The sequence below is a fragment of the Suncus etruscus genome, chromosome 19, assembly GCF_024139225.1.
Source record: "Suncus etruscus isolate mSunEtr1 chromosome 19, mSunEtr1.pri.cur, whole genome shotgun sequence".
NCBI classification, from domain to species: Eukaryota; Metazoa; Chordata; class Mammalia; order Eulipotyphla; family Soricidae; genus Suncus; species Suncus etruscus.
Window position 1 is genome coordinate 44,619,477 of NC_064866.1, and position 25,626 is coordinate 44,645,102.

The following is a 25,626-nucleotide window of genomic DNA, read 5'->3' on the forward strand; positions in this document are numbered from 1 at the left end:
AACAAGATTGAAAAACCATTAGCAAGACTCAAAAAGAAAGGGAGAGAGAAACATAAGCAGAATCAAAAATGAAAAGGGGGAGACCATTACAGACACTACAGAAATACATAGAGTAATCAGATACTACTTTGAGAATCTCTATGCTACAAAACAAGAACCTGGAAGAAATGGATAAATGTTTGGACTCCTACAACCTAATAAAGATGAATCAAGATGATCTGGATTACCTGAACAGAACTCTCATTATAGAGGAAAGCTTTATTCAAAAGTCTTTTCAAAACAAAAGCCCACGTCTACTTGGATTTACTAGTGAATTCTTTCAAACCTTTAAAGAGGATCTTCTGTCAATCTTCTTCTAGCTCTTCCAGGGAATCGAAGAAAACAGAAACACCACTGGCTATGTAAGTGGAAGCAACAAATGGGACTACGATAAACTTAGAAGCTTCTGCACCTTAAAGAAAATAGTGACTAGGAGACAAAGACTACCCACAAAATGGGAGAAAATTTTCATCCGAAACCCATCAGATAAGGGGTTAATATCTAAAATATATAAGGTACTGGTTGAACTTTGCAAGAAAAACATCTAACCCCGTCAAAAAAATAGGGATAAGAAATGAACAGAGGGGGCCGGGCGGTGGCGCTGGAGGTAAGGTGCCTGCCTTGCCTGCGCTATCCTAGGACGGACCGCGGTTCGATCCCCCGGCGTCCCATATGGTCCCCCAAGAAGCCAGGAGCAACTTCTGAGCGCATAGCCAGGAGTAACCCCTGAGCGTCACAGGGTGTGGCCCAAAAACCAAAAAAAAAAAAAAGAAATGAACAGAGAAGAAATACAAATGGTCAAAAGGTACATGAAAAAATGCTAATCATCAGAGAGATGCTAATCAATTCTATAATAAGATATCACATCACACCACAAATACTGGCACACATCACACACACACACACACACAAAACCACTCAGTCATTGCTAGTGGGCATGCAGAGTGGCCCAGCATTTTGGAAAACAATATGGAAATTCCTCAAAAAGCTAGAAATTGAGCTTCCATATAATCCAGCAATACTACTCCTTGGGATATACCCCAAGAAAACAAAAATACAATACAAAAAAGTCCTCTGCACTCCTATGTTCAGCGCATCACTATTTACAATAGTGATATGGAAACAATTCAGGTGCCCGACAACAGATGAGTGGCTAAAAAAACTACTGTGGTACATCTATATAATGGAATACTATGCAGTTGTCAGGAATAATGAAGTCAATACATTTTTTTTTGTTTTGGGCCACACCCGGTGATGCTCAGGGGTTACTCCTGGTTATGTGCTCAGAAACTGCTCTGGGCTTGGGGGACCATATGGGATGCCAGGGGATCGAACCACAGTCTATCCTAGGCTAGCATGTGCAAGGCAGACACCTTACTGCTTTGCGCTACTGCTCTGGTCCCTGAAGTCAATAAATTTGCTTATATATGGATGGACATGGAGACTATTATGCTGAGTGAAATGAGCCAGAGGAAAATGGATAGATTAAATAATCTCACTCATAAGGAAAATAAGAGATAATATGGTAAGAATACCCAGATACATTAGAGACAAAGGTCAGGAGGTCCAGCCCAGGATAAAAAGCTTGCCACAAAGAGCAGTGAGTGTAGACAGAGTAGAGAAAGGTCTACTAGGACAACGACAACTGGAGCTCATCACTCTGGACAAGAACCTGACACTTAAAGTAGATAAACTAACAGGCAAGGCATCCCTCCATTAACAATAGTGCAAACCACAGTGTCAAAAGTGGGGAGGGGGAGAGTTATACACAGTTGGAAGAGAGAACAGAATGAATAATATTTTCTACTGCTGCTTTGAACTGAGTAGTAACTGAGATATATAGCATCTCAAAAGCAAAACAAAACAAAATGGTGTAGTAGTTTGTATAAAATTTCAAATCAAATTAATTTTATCCTGACCACTTAGTACTGATTACAGTGTTGATTCATAGTATATAAAGTAATGCTTTCACAACCTATCCTATTTAGATTTCTTTTTTGTTTGTTTTTTGGGCCACACCTGTAGCACTCAGGATTACTCCTGGCTCTGTGCTACATTCCCACTCAGGAAGGACACACACCAACGTGTAGTGCTCTCCTGAAAAAGGAATTATGTGCCAAAAAGGCCCGCTTAGAGAAGTCAAAATCACTTGACCCTTCGCGTGGATTGTTTGATTATAATTCCAAACGTGACTGTAGCAATTCACTCTTTTTTATTTATTTATTTTATTCAAGAAGAATTATCTTTATTTAGGCCCTAGCCACCACATGTGTGTGGCCTATCTCATAACCTTTTAAGCATTCAGCCATTCTTGGCTAGCCCTGCGTCTTAACTCTTTCAGCCATCTTCCTCAGAGCCCCCAGCAGGGCCAAAAGGCCAAGACCCCTAATCCCCTGGCTTCCCGGGTTTAACTACCTATTCCAAGACCCCTCCCAGGAATGGGCCGGGCTTTGCAGGTAAAGTCACACCTATTATCCGGTTCCCAAGACCCCTCCCAGAAATGGGTGGGTTTCAGGTCGCTACACGTAAATCCAGGGTGGAGTAACATTTCCCCCTTCTTTAAAATATAAAAAGAGCCTTTTGTAATTTTGACTCCACCTTTAGCCAAAGGTGGGTTAATATTTTTATGCAGCAACGTAATAAAGTGAAAATTAATATACCAGCCCTTTTCAAAAACATATTTTTGCAAAATATACTCTACACCTGTAACCTAAAATTCTATTAATGCTTTTTTACCAAGCACTATTTCAGAACTTTTATGTTCCTATACTTTTAAACTATATTGGGGGAACTTTTTGTTCCTATAACCTTTTCTATACACAAGTACTTTAGCATACATGCATAACATACATTTTAAAAACAGGCTAAGTACATTAAAATACACAGTAAAACATTTTGCAATTGAAAATATTAACTATGAAAGACAACAAAACACATTTAAATTATAAAGAAAATGACTAAGACAAAGATGCAGGTGGTTAGAAATGAGATGTTTAAATGGGCTAATTTGTATTACCTCCCTTTATTTTTATTTTTTAACCACTATCTAACTAAAACTTATCCCATCACCAACTATCCCACTCAGGAAGGACACACACCAACGTGTAGTGCTCTCCTGAAAAAGGAATTATGTGCCAAAAAGGCCCGCTTAGAGAAGTCAAAATCACTTGACCCTTCGCGTGGATTGTTTGATTATAATTCCAAACGTGACTGTAGCAGCTCTGTGCTCAGAAATCACTCCTGGCAGGCTTTGGGGGGACTATACGAGATGCTGGTTATGCTATCGCTCTGGCCCCTGAATGATTCACTTATAATAACTTAAACGAACTATTAGAAAAGTATTTCATAACCCTATCCTGTATATGTGCTATTCCTTTCACTAAAATATCTTTTCCTCTTCCTTTGACAAGTGTCTATTATTGCATTCAGAAAGGTTTCAAGTATTAGTTTTACAATGCTATCTTCCTGAATTAAAATAATATTTTCTTTTCTTATTTATTTTTGGCTTTTGGGCCACACCCAGTGACACTCAGGGGTTATTCCTGGCTAAATGCTCAGAAATTGCTCCTGGCTTGTGGGACCATATGGGATGTTGGGGATTGAACCAAGGTCTGTCCTGGGTCAGCTGTGTGCAAGGCAAATGCCCTACTGCTGTGCCACTGCTCTGGTCCAAATTTTTTTTAAAAAAAATATTTTCATGCTTTCTTTTTGGCTTTACATACAAAAGTGTAAATTTACCCAGGGTAGAAAACAATGTTCAATTTCCCTTTTATACTGGACTATGGATCAGTTTATCAAACTCATATGAAAGGTTTAAAAATGAGGATACAATCTATCATCAATGAAGACTTGAATTTTTATTCTTTTTTTGTTTTTGTTTTTGGGCCACATCCAGCGATGCTCAGGGGTTACTCCTGGCTGTCTGCTCAGAAATAACTCCTGGCAGGCATGGGGGGGGCATGTGGGACACCGGGATTCGAACCAACCACCTTTGGTCCTGGATCGGCTGCTTGCAAGGCAAACGCTGCTGTGCTATCTCTCCGGGCCCCAATTTTTATTCTTAAAAATTATTTAAAATAATTTTTTGTTCTCTTTCTTGCCTTTATTTTTATTTTTAATATCTTTATTTAAACACCTTTATTACAAATTTGATTGTAGTTGGGTTTCAGTCATGTAAAGAACACCCCCATTCACCAGTGCCACATTCCCATCACCAGTGTCCCAAAATTCTATAAAAATTAAGCCAATCATTGCTTTCATGGTGGCAAGGAATTTAAATTTATGTATAAGTTATTAAACTTTATTTAACAAAACTACTAAGCCAACTTAAAAACATCCATACACACATATTTGAATATCGGGGATTAGAGAATTACTACGATGCTCCTCTTGCATACAGTTGATCTGCGTTTGATCTCTGGCTTCCTAAGGACCCTGGAGAACTGCAATCCCTGAACACCGCCCAGAGTTACCCTGATCACTGCCAGGTATGGCCTCCAAACAAGCAAACATCTATGGTCCTCTTAGCATTTCCAGCTGCAGTCCTCGAGACCCAGTGCCACTGGGATGGCCTAAACATGCACAGCACCCCAGCACAAGAAGCATCTCATCTTTGGCCCAGCACTGAATCACCATCAAGGTTAGATGAGAATCATCAGTGGGGCTCCTAACCTCCTGAGCCAGCTTGGGAGCCGGTTCCCGAAAAAAGAAACGAAAAAAGCTGCATTTATGTTTCAAGATTCCTGTTACCATATATGTTTATATGTATATTATAACTTACAGAACTATTAAAATAGTTTTAGAGGGGACATTACTGACAATTAAAACATGTTCCACATGTGGTATTTCATGTATTCTCTTTCCAGCAAATAAAATAAAAAGAGTTTAGGGTCTGGGGCCAGAACAATAATACAGCAGGTAAAAAGCTTGCCTTACATGCACCTGTATTCAACCTCCAGCATCTTTAATGGTTCCCCCAGCACCGAGTGAACCATGACTACAGAGCCAGGAGTCATTGCTGAGCATGGCCAGGTATGCCCTCCCACCTCCCCCCAAAGAGGGAGTTAGGGTCTAATTCTAAAATAAAATGTATGACTGAGGAAGAAACCTTATACTATGGTAAAAAGGTCAGGGGCTGGAGAGATAGTACAGTAGTAGGGTGTTTGTCTTGCACACAGATGACCAGCACAGAACCAGGTTCGATTCCCAGCATCCCGTATGGTTCCTGAGTCTTCCAGGAGTGATTTCTGAGGGCAGAGTGAGGAGTAACCTCTGAGTGCCACCAGATGTGGCCCAAAAATAAAAAATCAAAAACAAGGTCAATTCATTCAGTATTTATTGAGTACCAAGTTGCAAGTAAATAATGGAACTACCATGGAAACAAGTATCAAATACTATCACTAATTAAATATTAATTTACAATTGGGATAAGTGCTCATAAGGAGAATGAATATGATTATTAGAATGAGAATCAAAGAAAAATGTTTACCTGAGAAATCTGAAATGTGAGACAAGGCAATCCCAGCTAGAAGAACAGGCCACTAACCTCGTATAAATAATGAAGCACCAAATATATAGCTTGTTTAAACAGACACACCACATGAATGAGATTTATATGGGACTTCCAAAGTTTAGTAAAAAAGGTTTGCCTTACATGCAGCCAACCGGGGTTCCCATATGGTCCTCCTGAGCCTGCCAGGAGTGTTTCCTGAATGTAGAACCAGGAGTAATGTACCTAAGTAGTGCCAGGTGTGGCCCCAAAAGCAAACAAACAAAAAAGGGAGAAATGGGGGGAAGAGAGAGAAGGGGAGAGAGAGACAGAGAGAGGGAGAGAGAGAGAAAGAAAGGGAGAGACAGAAAGAGAGGAATAAAGGAGAAATGGAAGAGTAAAGGGAAGGGGAAGGGAGAAGAAAAAGATCACAAGAGGAAGCCCTGTGGCCAGAAAAAAAAAGAGAATAAAATATCTCAAAGATTTTTATATTTATCGTATGTAGAGAGAATGTGTATACGAGTGTGTATATGCGCGCATACATGTGTGCGTGTGTAGTGTGTGTGTATGTGTGGTGTGTGTGTGGTGTGTGTGTGTGTGTGTTTTCCTGGGATTGGAGAGATAGTATGGCAGGTAGGGCATTTGCCTTGTATCAGCCAACCTGGGTTCCATCCTGACACCTCAGATGATCGTTCAGGCACCACAGGGCCAGGAGTAACCTGAGTATGACTGGCTGTGGCCCAAAAACCTTAAGTGTGTGCTTCTATAGGTTGACAGCCAATGCTAATACCCTTTTACTTATTCCTGATAGAGGTAGTTTCAGATATCTCCTTTTTTACACAATCTTCAATTTGAAACATCCTCCTGGTTTTCCTTCTCTGGGTTTAGTTTAACCTATATCATCTATACATTTCAAAAAAGTACTAAGTGATTCAATAAGAAAAGTAAATGCTGGGCCCAGAGAGATAGCACAGCAACGTTTGCCTTGCAAGCAGCCGATCCAGGACTAAAGGTGGTTGGTTCGAATCCCGGTGTCCCAAATGGTCCCCTGTGCCTGCCAGGAGCTATTTCTGAGCAGACCACCAGGAGTAACCCCTGAGCACCACCGGGTGTGACCCAAAACACCAAAAAAAAAAAAAAAAAAAAAAAAGTAAATGCTTTTTCTTTATTTCCTACCTATTGAACCCAATTTGACAAACAGACTGATCATGAAAATCTCAGGACTCTCAAAGCTTTCCCAGAAACAATTATAACCCCCTCAAAAAAAACCCCACACCATTATGTGCCTATGGTACTCTATTAATATGACAGTTCTTATATTACTAAATTGGTTATTTAAAATAACTAACAATATTTTTCTATATTCGAAGAAATGGTTTCCCCAAAATAACAATAACAGCAAAATCAAACAGATTTTTTTAAAACTACATTTTAATGAATAGATCAATTGTTTTATAACTAAGAGAAACAATTTTTATTTTTGAGCTTTTAAAAAATAAGTAATTTTTCTTCAAAGGAAAAATTAATATCTTTCACTAAAATTCACATAAAAACATGTACTTCACTTTCTCTTAGTATTCTAAAGAATCTTATAGAAAAAAATTAGGTTTCTAAAATTTAAAACAACTCCTACTAATGCAAATGGGATAATTATGCTATGAAATTTCTCTTCTGAGGCATATTTAATTTAGTGTCCTTTATTATGATACTCAAATGTCTAATTTTATACTTATATATTTATATAAGATATACCAAAAAACAGGACTCTTATTGCTAAATCTGAAAGTTTCAAGGACATAAATATTGAGAATAAAGTGTATTTTTCATGTTGGCACTAAAATATGCAGAACACTGAAAACTCACCTGCTAGATATATGTAAAAAATGTAATGCTATTTTAAAATAGTGCATAGTTATTATAAAAAAGTCAATCACAGATAAGGGTCTCATATATGTACTGTTTATTATAACTATGGTTTAACCTCTTACCAATAAGATATCTTTATAACAGTAAACAAAACAACTCTTAAATTGTAAACACAACATTTTAAAAACATAAATAGGTTATTATCTTCCTAATGGAGTTTTAGATGAGCTTTATTTTAGTATATCAGACTTGGTATGTGCTAAGGATCTGACAGACATTTTGCATTTTAGTTGCAAAGTAATAGTTTAATTTTATAATGATTTCCATATAAGTTCATACCAATGATAAAGTCTATAATAAAATATATATATATTTTTTTATTTTTTGGTTTTTGGGCCACACCCGTTTGACGCTCAGGGGTTACTCCTGGCTATGTGTTCAGAAATCGCCCCTGGCTTGGGGGGACCATATGGGACGCCGGGGGATTGAACCGCGGTCCGTTCCTTGGCTAGCGCTTATAAGGCAGACACCTTACCTCTAGTGCCACCTTCCCGGCCCCACAATAAAATATTTAAGAAAAAAATTTTAAAATTTTTTCAGGGGAGAGCGCAAATGAGTATGCTAATATCCATCACACAGCACATGTATATGAACTCATTGATTTAAGACACAGATGATGTTAATCATGCTTCACAGTAAGTCACAGTCTTATTAACTCCCCCAATGGATAAAAGAAAACTAATTTCTTTCTTATCTTTTCACTAACTTGTTTACACAAATCATTATAGGTAAAAGACATCTAAAACCACAAATACAATTTCTGTATTACCTAGAAGACTACAGAAATAAGCTAACAAATTCTTAGATCATCATATAAAAGTTTTACACTGTTTATACATAAAGCCTTTATTAAAAATAGAAAGAAAATCCAGTTCCATCAACCAGAATCATGAACTCTAGGAAAAGGAAATATAAGCAAAAAAGGATGAAGTCCACCCAAATGACACTATGTGGTTATAACTTTATTTGTGAAAGGATGGCTCACAAAGTTTCAATAATACCTGATTTTGGGGAATAATGACAAAATGAATAGCAACAAATACATTTCCTTTTAAAAAATTGTCAAAACAAAATTTCACGGAAAGATGTAACTTAGACTCCTAAATTATACTCCTATCGATGTACCTATTGGGAAAAATTCAGTAATTCTAACTACAAAGTATTTCACTTAGATATATGTATAGTCACTTCTGAATTTAAACCTAAAAATCTAACACTGCAGTAGAGAAAAGATATTTGGCAACTTAGACACTGAAAAATCATTTATAGGGATAAAGAGCATGACAAATCTTCATTTAGGTTATGAACACTGAACCAAAAGAACACCAGGATTCTAATCACTTACCTCAACAGTGGTTTTCTTTACTCGTGCATGCAGGAACAGCTTCATCTTGAAATGGAGAGATGGTTTCCTTCACAGCAGGGACCTTGCCAACTTGCCCATATAATTCTTTTGATAAGCTGCTAGGAGACCAGGGTGACCTAGCCTTGCCCTGTAGCTTCCCTCTTAGACGGGTATTCTAGGTCTAGGAGCTGACTGAGAGTAGAAAAGACAACATTCCCCTTCAATACACTGTTGAGGTTGGGGCTGACAAATTGCACACCTACTTTATCACGTGCCACAGGATGCTGTCATTGAAATTTCAGACAATTATTCCAAAGGAATAAAGACTTAGAGGACACAGAAAAGAATCCTACCTTGTTTTCATACCTCATCCAAAACAACCTGCCAAATGAATCACACAAACTTCTTTTCCTTGAAATGCAATGCCAAAATATGCATTATGACTTTCAAGAGCTAGGACTACTTTAAAAAAAAAGATCAAACTTCACAATGTCTTTTGATCTCTAAAATGCAGTTTAGCATTTAATATCTCATGTTATTAATAATTAAGCTACTGCATTTCTTAAAAATAAAACTTTTACCTTTTCAAATGAATTCCCTTCTAATTGCATCAGGTCAGAATAATTCAAATATTATTCAAAGTAAGGTACAAAGAATATAGTGTGTGTGTTTTCATTAAATGAAACTTTAGGAAAATCCAAGATTTAAAAATATTATCTAAATATTTTCAACAAAGTGTGAAAGGCATGGGATATAAAAATGAGCCTTCATAATAAAATATTATTTTCTTTTTTTTTTTTTTTTTGTGGTTTTTGGGTCACACCCGGCAGTGCTCAGGGGTTACTCCTGGCTCCATGCTCAGAAATTGCTCCTGGCAGGCACGGGGGACCATATGGGACGCTGGGATTCGAACCGATGACCTCTTGCATGAAAGGCAAACGCCTTACCTCCATGCTATCTCTCCAGCCCCAAAATATTATTTTCTTAATAAAGTGTTTGAAAATCCTCAAACTTTCTCCCATGACATTTCTATCTGGTGCTAAAATACATAGCTGATGAGACTTCAGGACTGTGTAAGCAATTTCTGTCCCTTCATTTTCCATGATGAAAAACTATTTACACCTCTAACAACTATAATAGAACCTCCTGGCCCACCATGATGGGTGTAAAGGTTAAACTATTTGACAAGTATTTTGATATAATGTTAATATTCATATAAAGCAAAACTACTTGAAATAAAGATGAAGCAGATGTATTCTGGTGGTAAGGTAAACAACTTTTTTATTGCAAATAGAATTACGTGAAAAAATAAACCTATTGTAAATAAATATAGGGCACTAGACAGTGCTATAAACTCAGAATAAAATATAAAATATTTTATTATCTACTAGCTCTCAATTTAAAACTCAAATCTTAACTAAATGTGAGTAAAACATTGTCTTGCCCACTCATCAACAAGTGTAAGTGTGTGCTTTGTAATAAAAGTGCAATCATCTATTTAATCATGTGAATGCCTTAATTATAATGGAAGGCATTATTAAAAAAAAAAGGAGGGGGACCAAGATATAGTACAGTGAGGAGAGTGCTTGCCTTGCAGCAGCAGAGGCATGTTTTTCCTCGGCATCCCACATGGTTCCCTGAGCACCACCAAGAGTAATTCCTAAGTGCTGAGCTAGGAGTAGCCCTTGAGCATCGCTGGAGATAGCCCAAAACAAGTAAGATTAAAGAAGATGCTTCATCTTTTCTATCTGGGAATAAATTGGAATTTACTAATTCAGTGAATTAAGCTATAAATCACTGAAGCTTACTACTGCAAAGAAATATTAGGATAAATAAGTGTTTGCTATATTAGAACTAAATCGAAGATGAATTTTAAGAAACTAATGTATACCTCAAGTTTTATAACCAACTTATTACCAGTTTTTCCATCTGGGAAATAGAAAAACCAATATTGCCTCTAGGACTGTGGATAAATCACTAGAGTGCATGGTACACAATATATTTGGTACATTATCACCTCATTACTATTCTCAATGCTCATGACTTATTAAACTGCATAGAAATAATGATCCTCTTTTCTAATAAAAACCTTCAATAAGTTAGACTTGAGCATGCATTAAACTAATGATACTAGGATATTTCCAGAATTAGCTACGGTGTCCTTGGAAGGAAGTTTCTACTGATCTATATTCTTCCAAGAAAATAGCATTTTATAAGCATGTATTATAAAAAGTCAAGTTAACTACATGTACACACAAATATAGCTGGAAGTACTATTCCAACAACCAACCCTATTCTAAGTTTTATTTATATAAATTAAAGGTTTAAAATTCAGGTTTCTTTAAGAGTGACTTACTCATCTGAATATTTTTAGAAAGTTTATTTAGAAGATTAATTTGTTATTTTTTTTTTTGGGTCACACCCGGCGTTGCTCAGGGGTTACTCCTGGCTGTCTGCTCAGAAATAGCTCCTGGCGATTGCTACAGTTCGGTCCGCGTCACGGTCGGAGGTCATTCAGGCAAGATGCTGCAGAATTTGACGGCTCTTCGTCAGATTACCCAGAGAACCATAAGTACTGCTTCTCGCAGACAGTTTGAAAATAAGGTGCCAGAGAAACAAAAACTATTTCAGGAGGATAATGGAATTCCAATACATCTAAAGGGTGGGTTGTCTGATGCCCTCCTGTATAGAGCCACTATGATTCTGACACTTGGTGGAACAGCATATACCATATATGAGCTGGTTAAGGCTTCATTTCCCAAGAAGCAAGATTGACTTCAATTTATTACCCCAACAGTCAATTGAAAAAATGGACCACTAATCTGAGTTCTTTGGTATCAATATTTATTAACTTGTACTTAACTGTCACCAATAAATCAATCTTTACCAAAAAAAAAAAAAAAAAAAGAAATAGCTCCTGGCAGGCACGGGGGACCATATGGGACACCGGGATTTGAACCAACCACATTTGGTCCTGGATCGGCTGCTTGCAAGGCAAACGCTGCTGTGCTATCTCTCCGGGCCCTAATTTATTTTTAAAGTATAAACTATTATTCAAATCAATTGATCACTCTACTCTGTCTTCATAAAAGCTAATTCATGAGTGTCCTTAAAATCAGGGCAGAGGGGCTGGAGCGGTGCACAAGTGGCAGGGCATCTGCCTTGTACACGCTAACCTAGGACTGACCGTGGTTCTATTCCCCGGCATCCCATAGGGTCCCCCAAACCAGGAGCGATTTCCAAACGCATGGCCAGTAGTAACCCCCTGAGTGTCACTGAGTGTTTCCTCCCCGAAACAAAACAAAATAAAATAAAATAAAACCAAGGCTGTGGGGCCAAAGTGGTGGCGCAAGTGGTAGGGCGTTTGCCTTGCACATACTAACCTAGGACAGACCGTGGTTTGATACCCTAGCATCCCATATGGTCCCTCTAGCCAGAAGCAATTTCTGGGGACATGACCAGGAGTAACCCCTGAGCCTTACAGGGTGTGGGCCAAAATCCAAAAAACCAAAATAACAAAACAAAAATAAAAATAAAACAAAATCAGGGCCGAGTAGCTAGATCAGAGTTGGCAAATAAAGCAATCCTGAGAGGGTCAAGTAAGGAGCAGAACAGAAGAGGGGCCAGAGCAACAAGGGTAAGGCACTTGCTTTGCACGTAGTAAATTCCACACTGCACACAGTCTCCCAAGCACTGCCAGGAGTGAACTCTGAGCACCACCGGTGTGGTTCAAACTCTATCAACCCCCAGGCCCTCAAAATAAAATTAGAACAGGAGTCAGCAACTATGGATAACAGGTTATTTTCAAATATTCTGAGAATACTCTGAACCCATTTCCTCAATGTAATTTCTAGAGTTGTGTTTGCACTACAAAGGCAGAATTAAGAAGTTTCAGTTAAATTGTTTGACCTAGGGACCTAAAATATCGAGTATATGATTTATTAGTGGAAATTCTGGGCCATTGTTTAGAGAAACATTGTTATCAAAGGTCAGTTTTAGAAAGGAATTTCAGTGTATCTGGAATACAAGGTAGCACAGGAAAAAAATCTTATGAGAGAACTTCCCTTTCCTCTAACCCCTCAATGCAGTAACTTGAATCACAACTCCAATGTTATTTCATTTGTTGATACAGAAAGTCTGTAAGTATAGACAATTAAGTATGCTTTTTTTAAAAAAATAAGAATATTATTTCCATACCCAGGAAACAAGTATGCTTTATACACATACAAAATTGTTCAGTTTTTAAAAGTCATTTTAATGTTCTAAGTTCTTACACTCTATTACATTAAATATTGTTGAGTGGCTTGTGAATCCCCCGCAATATTGTATTTAGGAGTTCATTACAATCTCCAACAGATCTAAAGTTTAAGTTAAAAGTGACACGACAAGTCTTCTGGAAAATAAAAATCAATTGATGAAAAATATCCAAATGAGTAAGATAAATAAAACTGAATAAGGATTAAGTTCAACTATTCTTTTTATATTAGAAACAGTCAAGAGTAATTTACTACTGAGGAAAACAGAGCAATTACTTTTAAAGGGTTAGCAATATGTTGGTGACCTACACATAATCAAATATACTAACACTACTTAAAATAAGGTTAAAAATATCACTTTGCAAGTTATGTTTTCAATTTACTGCTAGAATTATTTGTCACAAATTCTAACAAAGTTAAGGGAAAATCAAAATAAGAAAATTCTATTTTTGGGGGGACACACCTGGTGACACTCAGGGGTTACTCTGGCTATATACTCAGAAATTGCTCCTGACTTGGGGGACCATATGGGACACTGGGGGACCGAACCATGGTCCGTCCTAGGCTAGCGCCTGCAAGGCAAATGTCTTACTGCTCCATGCCACAGCTCCAGTCCTGGAAATAAGAAAAATTTTTTTTTTTTTGGGTAACATGCCTTGCATGTGGCCAACCTCAATTCCAGTCCTGGCATTTCATGGCACTTCATAGTCCCCTGAGCATCACTGGGTAGCCATGCAGGTCCTTCACTGCCAGGAATGGTAGGGAGAGACCCTAGCACCACTGGGGTTACTAGGTAATCCCCTGCCACTACTGCATTGTTTCACTGAATTCTAGGCCAGGCTGGCTGAGAACAACTAGGAGTAGATCAATAAATTCATTAATTGCCCCCCAAAATACATTAAAATTTTTTTGAGATTTCAGCAATGACTGTAATAGTCTATTTTAACTGTAAATAGCAAGACCAATTTATTGTTGGAGTGTTCACTGGATGTTTTATTTGACACTTCTTTTTGTACTGTTGTGGTGTTCCACCTCCTTTTTCCCCTTCATCTCTCAAAACTAGGATGAGAGCTTCCATAAGGACTCTGCCCATTTTCGGCATATTTGATTTTCCCCCCAATTTATAACTTTTCTCTTCTTCAAACAAAACCACATAATTTGAACTATTTAGTCCCGCCTCCCATTTAGAGCAGGAAATAAGGGAGGTACCAAGACCAAACAGGTGTAGGACCACTAAGTAGTTAGCTAGGCACAGAGGGGACCACTTATGCTGGCAGCCCCGGGGGTGAGGGAGGAGGATATGGGAGGTAGGATGGGAACGGAGGTGGAGGGAGGACTATTAGGTGATGGAAAGTCCCCTGATTTTATGTTAATATATACCTAAAATATTATTGTCAATGATATGTAGGCCACTATGATTAAAATAAAAATTATGTTATAAAAGTAAACAGTTAAATCAGTCCTACTTCTACATTTTTTTTGTTTTTGTTTTGGGTCACACCCGGCAGCACTCAGGGGTTACTCCTGGCTCTATGCTCAGAAATCGTCCTGGCAGGCTCGGGGGACCATATGTGATGCTGGGATTTGAATCACCGACCTTCTGCACGCAAGGCAAATGCCTTACCTCCATGCTATCTCTCCGGTCCCAGTCCTACCTCTACATTTTGATTCATCATATTATTAAAAAAGGTAACATCGTTAATAAAACCAAACCAAAGGGGCCGGGCGGTGGCGCTAGAGGTAAGGTGCCTGCCTTGCCTGCGCTAGCCTAGGACGGACCGCGGTTCGATCCCCCGGCGTCCCATATGGTCCCCCAAGCCAGGAGTGACTTCTGAGCGCATAGCCAGGAGTAACCCCTGAGCGTCACCGGGTGTGGCCCAAAAACCAAAAAAAAAACAAACCAAAAAATGCAAGTCAAGAAAATATGATTATTTTATAATAGTATCAAATAATACTGTAAGAACTTTATGGGGGAAAAGTGACAACACAATGGGTAAGGCATTTGCCTTGCACATGGCTGGCCTAGGTTTGATCCGGGTACCCCACATGGTCCACTGAGCCCACCAGGTGATCCAGGGATACAGAGCCAAGAGTAAAGCCTGAGCATCACTGGATATGGCCCCAAAGCAAAAAAAAACTCAAAAAACCAAAGCCTAACTTTCAACAGAGAGGAATATTTATAATGCAGTGTACAAAAGCTTATCTGCTATGAATTGTATAAATTATGTTAATGTAATGCTTTAATGACATATTTTACTGCTTCCTAGGGCCACCCATCCACAACAATAAATGAGCTTCTTGATACTTCTATGAAGATACTCCAGTGATTCAAGAATCTACTTGTGGGGCTGGAGAGACAGCAGAGTGGGTAGGGTACTCATAGGAGTACTCTGAGCACCACCAGGACTAATTCCTGAGTGCAGAGCCAAGAGTAGCTCTTAGTACTGCCAGGGTTAGGCCAAAATCAATATAAAACAAAATAAAAAATATTCCTAAACATATTGTTTGACTAATGTCCCCAAACTTAATTGCCTGTGCATTGATATATTAATATATGAACGGTGTCACTAATGTATAACAGACCATACAAGATCTAAAACATTTGCTTTTAGGAGCCAGAAACATTGTGCAGCAGTTATTGCTTGTCTTGTCTACAGCTGAGTTGGATTTGATCCCCAACAACTCATATGGTTCCAAAAAAAAATGCCAGGAATAATTCCTGAGTTCAGGGGCAGTAGTAACTCCTGAGCACCACTGGATGTGGCAAAAACAAAACAAAGATTTTGCTTTTTTTCATATTACTTGCTTATTTCCTAAGTGCAAAGGTATTCAAAGGGTCCTTACATCATAATGTTCCAACACAAAGTAGTTCAAACAATAGCAATTCAATTCACGCAATAAAAAAATTCTAGTTTTTTTTATGAGCAATAAGAATATTTATGTCTATCATCTTAAGCATTTTACCATGCTACTTATGAGCCTGAAATGATGAAGACACAGAAAGGATGCTAAAACTGAGTCCCAAATTTTCATAAAATGACATGATAAAAACTATCTTAATTTATGTCATTTTACTGTTGGAAATCAAGTCTGAGCTAACACAGTAAGCACTTGAAAAATTATTCTAATTGAAAACTTAATTATTCACAAACACAAGCATCAATTAGATGCTATTTATCAAACTGATACAGAAAATTGCAGCTGTTTACACATATTTACTTAATTACAAAAAGAAATAGAACCTGACCATTTCTCAACTGACCCCTAGCTTAGTTTTCTAAAGTTTTTTTTTAGCAACATCACATAGGTTAATACAAATCCACTTCCTTATGGAACACTGAGGTTTGGCTGTAGCATATCAAAAATAAAAAAAAAAAAAAAAAAAAAAAAAATTCCTATACTGGGAAAGGAAAACTGGAATGAGAGAGAAAGGTGGGAAAGTGTGTGTGGGGGGGGAAGAGGTGCTTAGAACAGGGAGAGGCAAAGATACTGGGGCAGATTTCCACAACACTCAAGGCATGGTTTGAAAAGAGTACACTCTCTTGACAAGCTTTTCTCTTTTCCAAGTTCAGGGTCAGACTCTGGAATGTCTATTTCCAAACAGGCATCTTGGGACACTGACTACTTTCCCACTAGCAGTGGTCCTCAAACTATGGCCCACGGGCCTCATATTGTATTTGTATCTGTTTTGTTTTTTCATTGCAAAATAAGATATATGCAGTGTGCATAAGAATTCATTCATAAGTTTTGTTTTTACTATAGTCAGACCCTCCAATGGTCTGAGGGACAGTGAACTGGCCCCCTGTTTAAAAAGTTTGAGGACCCCTGCGTAAAGTATTTTCACATAAAGTATGTGCTTTGAGCATGTGAATCCTAACTTTCTCTCTCCTCGAAAAACTGAATAGTTTAAGATATAAATGCTCTTCCTAAAGAAACGATCAGAACTCATGGGTTTCAGCATGAGATGCCCTTACTCTATAGTCTTGGGAGTGCTGAAGTTTAGAAACTGACACATGGAACATTCTCCTATACTAGTTCAAGAACCAAAGCCTGTGAAGTTTTTCTTTGAAGAAATCCAAATACATTATTTTATAAACAAATGACAACCCCATCATAAAATCTATCAATAAGATAATTTCCTCTGGATACAGTAGCTTATTGAACATTTTACAGTCAAGTCCCTTGTTTGGGGCCGGGAAGGTGGCGCTACCTTGCAAGCGCTAGCGTAGGACGGACCACGGTTCGATCCCCCGGCGTCCCATATGGTCCCCCCAAGCCAGGGGCGATTTCTGAGCGCATAGCCAGAAGTAATCCCTGAGCGTCAAACGGGTGTGGCCCAAAAACAAAAAACAAACAAACAAAAAAATTTAAATTGCCACGGGGCTGGGCAGTGGCGCTAGAGGTAAAGTGCCTGCCTTGCCTGTGCTAGCCTTGGATGGATTGCGGTTCGATCCCCTGGTATCCCATATGGTCCCCCTCGCCAGGAGCGACTTCTGAGCGCATAGCCAGGAGTAACCCCTGAGCGTCACCGGGTGTGGCCCAAAAACCAAAAAAAAAAAAAAAGTCCTTTGTTTGCTATAGTTATAACAATTTCATAGACCCCTATTTCATAGACAGGGGTGAACTATTAAATTACTATAACAGGGGCCGGGCGGTGGCGCTGGAGGTAAGGTGCCTACCTTGCCTGCGCTAGCCTAGGACGGACCGTGGTTCGATCCCCCGGTGTCCCATATGGTCCCCCAAGCCAGGAGCAACTTCTGAGCGCATAGCCAGGAGTAACCCCTGAGCGTCACAGGGTGTGGCCCAAAAACCAAAAAAAAAAAAAAATTACTATAACAAAGGCAGAAATCTAACTCTAAAATGGTATGCTAATGCCAAGTACTTTTCATTTATAGACTGGAAAAGAAATTTGTATGTTTAATAAATGAGTCATTATCCCATTAATGACAGACGAAACCAAAAAACTTTAAAGTTTACAAGTCATTTCAGCATTTACTTTAGACTTAGAATAACAATTAAACTTCTAGGTTATTGCACTATTTTAGGTTTACAGAGAATAAAAATTATAGCAAAGAATAATTTTCTACTTTTTCTTATATCACACTAACTTGCTGTAGTTGAAAATGAATACTCAAGAGCATGTATGGCGTATATGTGAACACACTGTCAAGTGCTTTTTAAAATAAAAAGATAGAATACTTACTTATCAAAGCTCTCACTATTTTTGATGAAGCTCTCCAATTTTTCCTTGGCATATTCCACCACATCTGAATGAAGTTCAATCCCATGATTTATTCCAAAAGGACCTGCAATTGTAGCAGCAGCATTTTTATAAGGAAATATTAATGATACTCCTTTTCAAAGATTTTTAACTTACATTTATTTTATGTTAAATTTATCACAGGACATCTGAAGAAGAACTACTCATGTACCTTCTAGCTAGATTTAAAACAGAAACTGAAACCTGCTTCAAAATTTAAAATATAGAAAAAAATGCATTCTAGATTTCAAAGGAGTAGCTTATCTGTTATGGCACCACTACAAAAGAAATTACATTTCTATATAAAGTTTAAGCTCAACACTCCAATTTCATTTAGCACTTGCTAAAATATTTGTAATTGAAAAATGGCTGAAACTCTGGGCCACAAACCCACAGCACCGCACCGTTCCCTGGCTGGTCCTCAATTCCTTGAGACTCAAAATCTTGTCTTAAGTCTTAGGAGCGCCAGTGTAGCCAGCAAAATGTGACCACTAGACTGCAGGCTGGTTTTACTTGATTGTTCTACTGCACTTTTCGCTTGGTATGTTTCCACACTGCCACATATGAGTGCCAGCCCAGAAATGGTGAATGAGGTAGCACTACCTCAGGATATAATGCTGGATGGTTCCAGTGCCCACATGGTGCTTAGTACCACATGGTACTAAGAAGACTGAAGGATTCTCATTTCCAAGGAGGCTCTGCTGCCCATCTTGCCTACTCCACAGACCATGGCTTAATTTTTATAGTTTTAAGTCCTAGGTCACAAAATTCTGCTTTTCATATTCTTTCTGAACATTCAAACATGATGTCTTATGTTGATCATGTTGACACTTTTTCTTCCCTCCCTGATTATGTTGACTTTTTGTGATTATTTATTATTTGAAAATATGTAGAAGTTGGTAGAATCCCAACACGTTTTATGACATTTACTAAGCTGACACATGAAGTTAAGCAGTTAAGATTTGTAATTCACATTGGCCTTAAACAAACAAACAAAAACAGGCTAGAGGGATGTACAGTAGATTGCTTGCCTTGGTTTGTATGAGACTGATCAGAATTTGATCCCCAGCATCCCATATGGTCCCCCAAGCCTGTCAGGAATGATTCTCCTCAGTGGAAAGCCAGGAATAATCCCTAAATACAGCCAGGTGCAGCCCCCCCCACAAAAACAAAAAACCCCAAAATCAACACCAAAACAAACATTTAATTGTTTAAAATATTAAACAATTAGGGGCCAGAGTGGTAGTACAGCTGGTAAGACATTTGCCTTGCACTTGGCTGACCTGGGTTTGTTCTCTGGGACTGCCAGAGACTGCCAGAGAACTGTCCTCTGAGAACTGCCAGGAGTAATTCTTAAGGGTAAAGCCAGGAGTAGCCTCTGATCATGACTGGATGTGGCCTCAAATAAAACCAAACTAAAAATAAACTAATACTTTGTTTAAAGTATTAAAATATGGTTCTATAAATGAATAACAATTGTTTTTATTTTTATTATTTTATATTTTTATATTATTTTATTCATTTTTATCCTTGTAAAAGGTTAGAATATATTTGTGTTTATTTAGCTACTACAAACCTAGCTGTAATAAGTAAACTTTTATATTTTTTAAAATCTATGATTGCTTGGCTCAATAAAAATTATTGCTAAAGTTTGAAGTTGATTGTAAAACTGAATACGCATGCTATATAATAAAAGTACTCATCTGGAATTCTAGTTTCTATTCACTATTTCAACAGGAGTTTGAACTTCAGCATCTTAGGACAAAGCATTTGTTGATAATGCTTGTCAGCTTTCAGTAATTCTATAAAGTCAGTCTAAAAGCTTTTAGGAAAAAGGGTTAATGTTCAAGAGAATTTCTTAAGAAAATTTATCAAACACCCATTTTTCATTAAAAAATTTTTTTATTTCTTTTATTTCTTTTGGATTTTGGGCCACACCTGGTGGTGCTCAGGGGTTACTCCTGGCTGTGTGCTCCGAACTTGTTCCTGGCTTAGGGGACCATAGGGGATGACGAGGAGAGGGGAATCGAACCGTGGTCCATCCTGGGTCAGCCGTGTGCAAGGCAAATGCCCTAGCGCTGCACTATCGCTCTGGCCCCCAATATCCCCTTTTTCATATCACTTTAACACAATACAATGTCAATAACATGACTTATGTGTTAATTTCTAGCACAAATATTGTGACCTTAGATGGAAATCAACAAAACCATGGAAACACATCTTTATCACAACTGAATACACTGAAAATATTATAACATGTTGAAAATAAGAGAAATTCATTAATGGAAAGCAGAAATAAATAGTAATATCATCAATTTTATTAATTTATGTGAAAGTCAGAAATTAAATAGCAATATCATCCGTTTCATTTATTTATGTGAAATATACTAGAACATAAAGGCGTTTAATAAGATATACTGCAATAGTGTTTATCATAATTCATATTTTACATGTTAAGTTAAACACAAAATAAAAATATGTAGAGCTGCTTAAAGAAAGGGAAGGAAACATTTTCATCTTATACCCTATCTAAAAAGTCCTAATCACATGCATAAGTTTTTTCAACAATGGACTAGTCAAAAAAGAATAGCATAAATTTATATTATAAAAGTAGTAAGAGTAGGGCTGAGAGATAGCACAATGGTAGGGCATTTGCCTTGCATGCGGCCAAACCAGGATGAACCTGGGTTCGAATCCCATATGACCCCTGAGCCAGGAGCAATTTCTGACCGCAGAGCTAGGAGTAACTCCTGAGCGCTGCCAGGTGTGGCCCAAACACCAAAAAAAAAAAAAAAAAGATTAAGAGTATATAAATTTAATCATCCTACAAGACAAGCTGTACATGTAAAAAATTAGTACCCAAGATGTTAATACCATCTAAGAAACAAAGCATAGATTTGATTATATATTTAAGAGTTCAACATTTTATATTTGTTACTATGAGGAGAATTTCCTAATACTACGCCTAATTTTCAATACACATATATGTGTATGTGTAGATAGTGGTGCAGGGGCCATACCTGGTAGAGCCAAGCTCTGTGGTTATGGTTTGTGCAGTTGCAGGGCTTGAACTGAGCCTGCCACATAAAAGTCCTGCCACTGGACTTGCATACAGTCCACTGAATGATCTTTCTGGCCCTTCAATGCCCATTTTTTAAAAAGTACCGGCAGTTTACAGCTCTTTTGATAGCTAAATACTAAAGACAGATCAATCATGACAGAAGTCACTTTACTAAGATAAAAAGTTGTAAAAAAATCTAGTAAATGTAAAAATGGTTTTAAGGCTGGCAACAATCAATTTACAAAGAGTATAATATAAAAAGTTTTTAATATAATAAGCTTTTTCTTTTGTGATATTTATGTCTAATCTACCTCATTATCATCTACCAGTTAATAATCAAAAGCATAAAATTATAATTAACAATTAGCTACATAGAGATAAAACTCACTGACCTATATCTATGTTGAACCTAATAATACCGAATATTCCAGTATTCCCATATTCTAGAATACCCTGAAAGACTGAATGTGATGTATAGTGTAGCAAGAAGTGCCTTCAGTATTTGTGTAAATACAATATATAGAACACTGCCATAGCAAACAGCATAATACATAACCAGAATAGTTTTTATGATGAACTAAATTAAGATCCGTCATTCATTACTGGAGATTCAGGTTAAAAACTGAGCAGCGAAAACGGTGGCATATTTAAGGTCAGATGTCTCATTTCCACTTCTTCCTCTTCATAAGAGCCATTGTCACCTGCAGTCATTTCAAGTCTTTCCTTTAGGAAAAGGGGATCTGAGAAAACCACATAAACTATGTGAAAGTGATTCTTCTTGTGGACTTCAGTGGTGATCTAGACTCAAAAACTGGAACATATTAGTTATTCTAATCCTGGCGAATATCAGAATATGGGAAAGTTTTGGTTAAATCTAGAAGTAGTACAAGAACCCTCCAGGTCGTGGGTATCAAGCTCTGCCCTGACACACAATCGCACTCCTCCCATCACAAACCTAACCATAAGGCTGTTTAGTCTGTGGACTATTCAAATCTTTTTATTTGGTAAAGCAGTATCAGATTTAGGATCTCCAAGTAAACACACCTAGGTTTAAAAGTACTGACCACAAGAGGGAGTCGTGATTGTTTTCTATGGGGGAGGGAAAAAAGAAGACCGTTCTCGCTGAGAACTCAAGAGAAGTTATGAGTTACTGTAGAGAATGAACCGGGACAGGAACAGATATAATTTAGAAACATAAAATAGTCCAAAGGCAAGTTTTTTAAAGAGGAGAAAATGACATGGACATAATTAATAAAAATACATTTCTACTGATTAAAATAATCAGTCCTTCCATACTCTTGTATGATAGTTTTTTATTTTGTTTTTTTTTTTTAAATCAATTTTCGGGGTGCTTTTGGGCCACACCTGGAGGCACTCAGGGATCACTCCTGACTCTGCTCAGAAACGGCTCCTGGCAGGCTCAGGGGACTATATAGGATGCCGGGGATCAAACCCGGGACCATCCTAGATTGTCTGCCTATAAGGCAAACGCCCTACCTGTGTTATCACTTCAGCTCCAACAGTTAGTTTTGTTTTTTAAAACCATTTAAAGACTTTTAATATATTAAACCTTGTTTTAATATATTAAAATTACATATATTTATGTATAAAATGCAGATCATATTATATAATAAACTTAAGTATATTTAAGTTATTATATAATCTACATAAATTATAATATGATATACTTACATATAAACGTGCTATTTATATACTAAGTTTATATTTAATATAATTTTAATTATATTTTATTTTATATAGTAAATATGGTTGATATTTCACTGAATCTTGTCTTATTGGCATTAGCACTCTGTATAAAGCTAAATATAGGTAAGACTAGAAAGCAGTTCTCCTCTTTCCAGGTTTAAGAAGGGTATCATGAAGCACATCCTGGAATTTACCATAAAAATTCCATTTAAGTTATTATGAACAATCTTGTAAACTATGGTGTTTAAATAAAAAAGAAAAAGAAAAAGAAAAAAAATTCCATTTAAGGGACCAGAGCTGTGGTGCAAACAGTAAGGCATCTGTCTGCCTTGTGCGCGCTAGCCTAGGACAGACTGCCGTTCGACCCCTGGCATCCCACATCGTACCCCCAAGTCAGGAGTGATTTCTCTGAGCGCACAGCCAGGAGTAACCCCTGAGTGTCACTAGGTATGGCCCACACACCCGCCCCAAAAAAGAAAAAAATTCCATTTCAATCTCACTTGATCCTAGTTACTAATATTGGTCACTTATTTTGTTTTAGGGCCATGCCGATGGTGTTCATGGCTTAATCCTGACTCTGCACTGAGGAATTATTCCTGGTGTGCTCAGGGGACCAGATGGGATACCATGGATTGAATCTGGGTGAGCCCATGCAAAGCAAATATCCTACCCACTGTTCTAGTCTCAAGAGTTATCTTCTGGGGGCCGGCGAGGTGGCACTAGAGGTAAGGTGTGTCTGCCTTGCAAGCGCTAGCCAAGGAAAGATCACGACCGCGGTTCGATCCCCCGGCGTCCCATATGGTCCCCCCAAGCCAGGGGCAATTTCTGAGCACTTAGTCAGGAGTAACCCCTGAGCATCAAATGGGTGTGGCCTGAAAAACCAAAAAAAAAAAAAAGAGTTATCTTCTGGGGCTGGCGAGGTGGCGCTAGAGGTAAGGTGTCTGCCTTGCAAGCGCTAGCCAAGGAAGGACTGCGGTTTGATCTCCAGCATCCCATATGGTCCTCCCAAGCCAGGGGCAATTTCTGAGCACTTAGCCAGGAGTAACCCCTGAGCATCAAACGGGTGTGGCCCGAAAAACAAAACAAACAAAAAAGAGAATTATCTTCTTGGGGCCAGAGAGATAGCATGGAGGTAGGGCATTTGCCTTGCATGCAGGAGACAGTGGTTTGAATCCTGGCATCCCATATGGTCCCGTGAGCCTGCCAGGGGTGATTTCTGAGCGTAGAGCCAGGAGGAACCCCTGAGCACTGCTGGGTGTGACCCCAAAACCAAAAACAAAAGTTATCTTCTTTTATTATTATATATATTATTATATTTACCTCCTTTAAAGTAAAAACATTGGCTTAAATATCTATAGAAAAGGCTACAGCACAGTGGGTAGGGCGCTTGACTGCCATGTGGCTGGCTTAGATTCAATTCCAGACATCTTGGCACTGCTAGGAATGATTCCTGAGCATAGAACCAGGGCTAAGCCCTGAGCACTCGAAGATATGGCTCAAAGTAAATCATACCTAAAATATTAAGAACGGGGGCCAGAGTGGTGGCGCAGCAGTAGGGCGTTTGCCATGCACACAGCTGACCTAGGATGAACTTCGATTTGATCCCCTGGAGTCCCATATGGTCCCTTAAGCCAGGGGCGATTTCTGAGCAAAAAGCCAGGAGTAACACCTGAGCATCACTGGGTGAGGCCCAAAAACAAAAAAAACAGAAAAAAAAAGAGAGGGAAATTTATAGCTCTACAAGCATTCATCAGAAAGGAAGAAAAGGCCTACATAATTAATGACACAGCTAAGAAAATTGAAAAATGACCTGCAAATGAGATGAAAGTAAGCAGGTGGAAGGAAATAATAAAACTTAGAGCAGAAATTAATGACAGGATACCGAAAAAACAATCCAAAAGATCAATGAAAGCAAAAGTTGGTTCTTTGAAAAAATAAGTAAGAATTAAAAACCAATAGCAATTTCTGCGCGCATAGCCAGGAGTAACCCCTGAGCGTCACTGGGTGTGGCCCCCAAACCAAAATAAATAAGTAAATAAATAAATAAAAGAACAGATATCACAATGAAGTTATTAAAATTTTCATCCAGTGAACTTGCTTTTCAAGCCTGTGTTCATCTTTGAATACGTATTTTGCTTATTTGTTTTGCTTGCCTATTCTCATTTAGGAGAAACCTGTCTTTCTGAGACACACAATTCTCACCTTCCTTTTCTTTCTTTCTTTCTTTTTTTTTTTTTTTAATAAAATATGGAATGCTTCACAAATTTGCGTGTCATCCTTGCACAGGGGCCATGCTAATATTCTCTGTATTGTTCCAATTTTAGTATATGTGCTGCCGAAGCGAGTACACTTTCCTTCCCTTTTCTAAGTAAGTTTTAATAAAAACTATATTGCTCTAAAAATAGTTCTATTCCCGAGGTCAATACTGTTTATTTAATATGTCCAAAACAACTTACACTTATAACTCATACATTAAAACATAGACCATTTCTACCAAAGCAAATTCTGTTGAGAAAAAATGTTCTCAATGTAACAGAATAAATT

General features: G+C 38.0%; 2 protein-coding genes and 1 non-coding gene across 3 annotated transcripts in view; 1 reads left to right on the forward strand and 2 right to left on the reverse strand.

The window, feature by feature from the left end:
* Positions 1-25,626, reverse strand: part of PCMTD1 (protein-L-isoaspartate (D-aspartate) O-methyltransferase domain containing 1) — a 91,231-nt gene that overhangs the window by 14,154 nt on the left and 51,451 nt on the right. Inside the window, exon 3 of the mRNA XM_049765864.1 lies at positions 18,258-18,360. Coding sequence (XP_049621821.1) covers positions 18,258-18,360 — 103 coding nt within the window. The remainder of the gene's footprint in view (positions 1-18,257; positions 18,361-25,626) is intronic.
* On the forward strand, positions 11,296-11,709 carry LOC125997442 (cytochrome c oxidase subunit 7A2, mitochondrial-like). Its single transcript, XM_049765870.1, has one exon. It carries the CDS (start codon positions 11,322-11,324, stop codon positions 11,571-11,573), a length of 252 nt encoding a protein of 83 aa, XP_049621827.1. The 5' UTR covers positions 11,296-11,321; the 3' UTR covers positions 11,574-11,709.
* Positions 25,324-25,430, reverse strand: LOC125997673 (U6 spliceosomal RNA). Its single transcript, XR_007491712.1, has one exon. It is a non-coding gene; the product is annotated as a U6 spliceosomal RNA (small nuclear RNA).

Bases quoted from the DNA above. Each gene is read 5' to 3' on its own strand.
- LOC125997442 (XM_049765870.1), top strand. From the start codon at position 11,322: ATGCTGCAGAATTTGACGGCTCTTCGTCAGATTACCCAGAGAACCATA.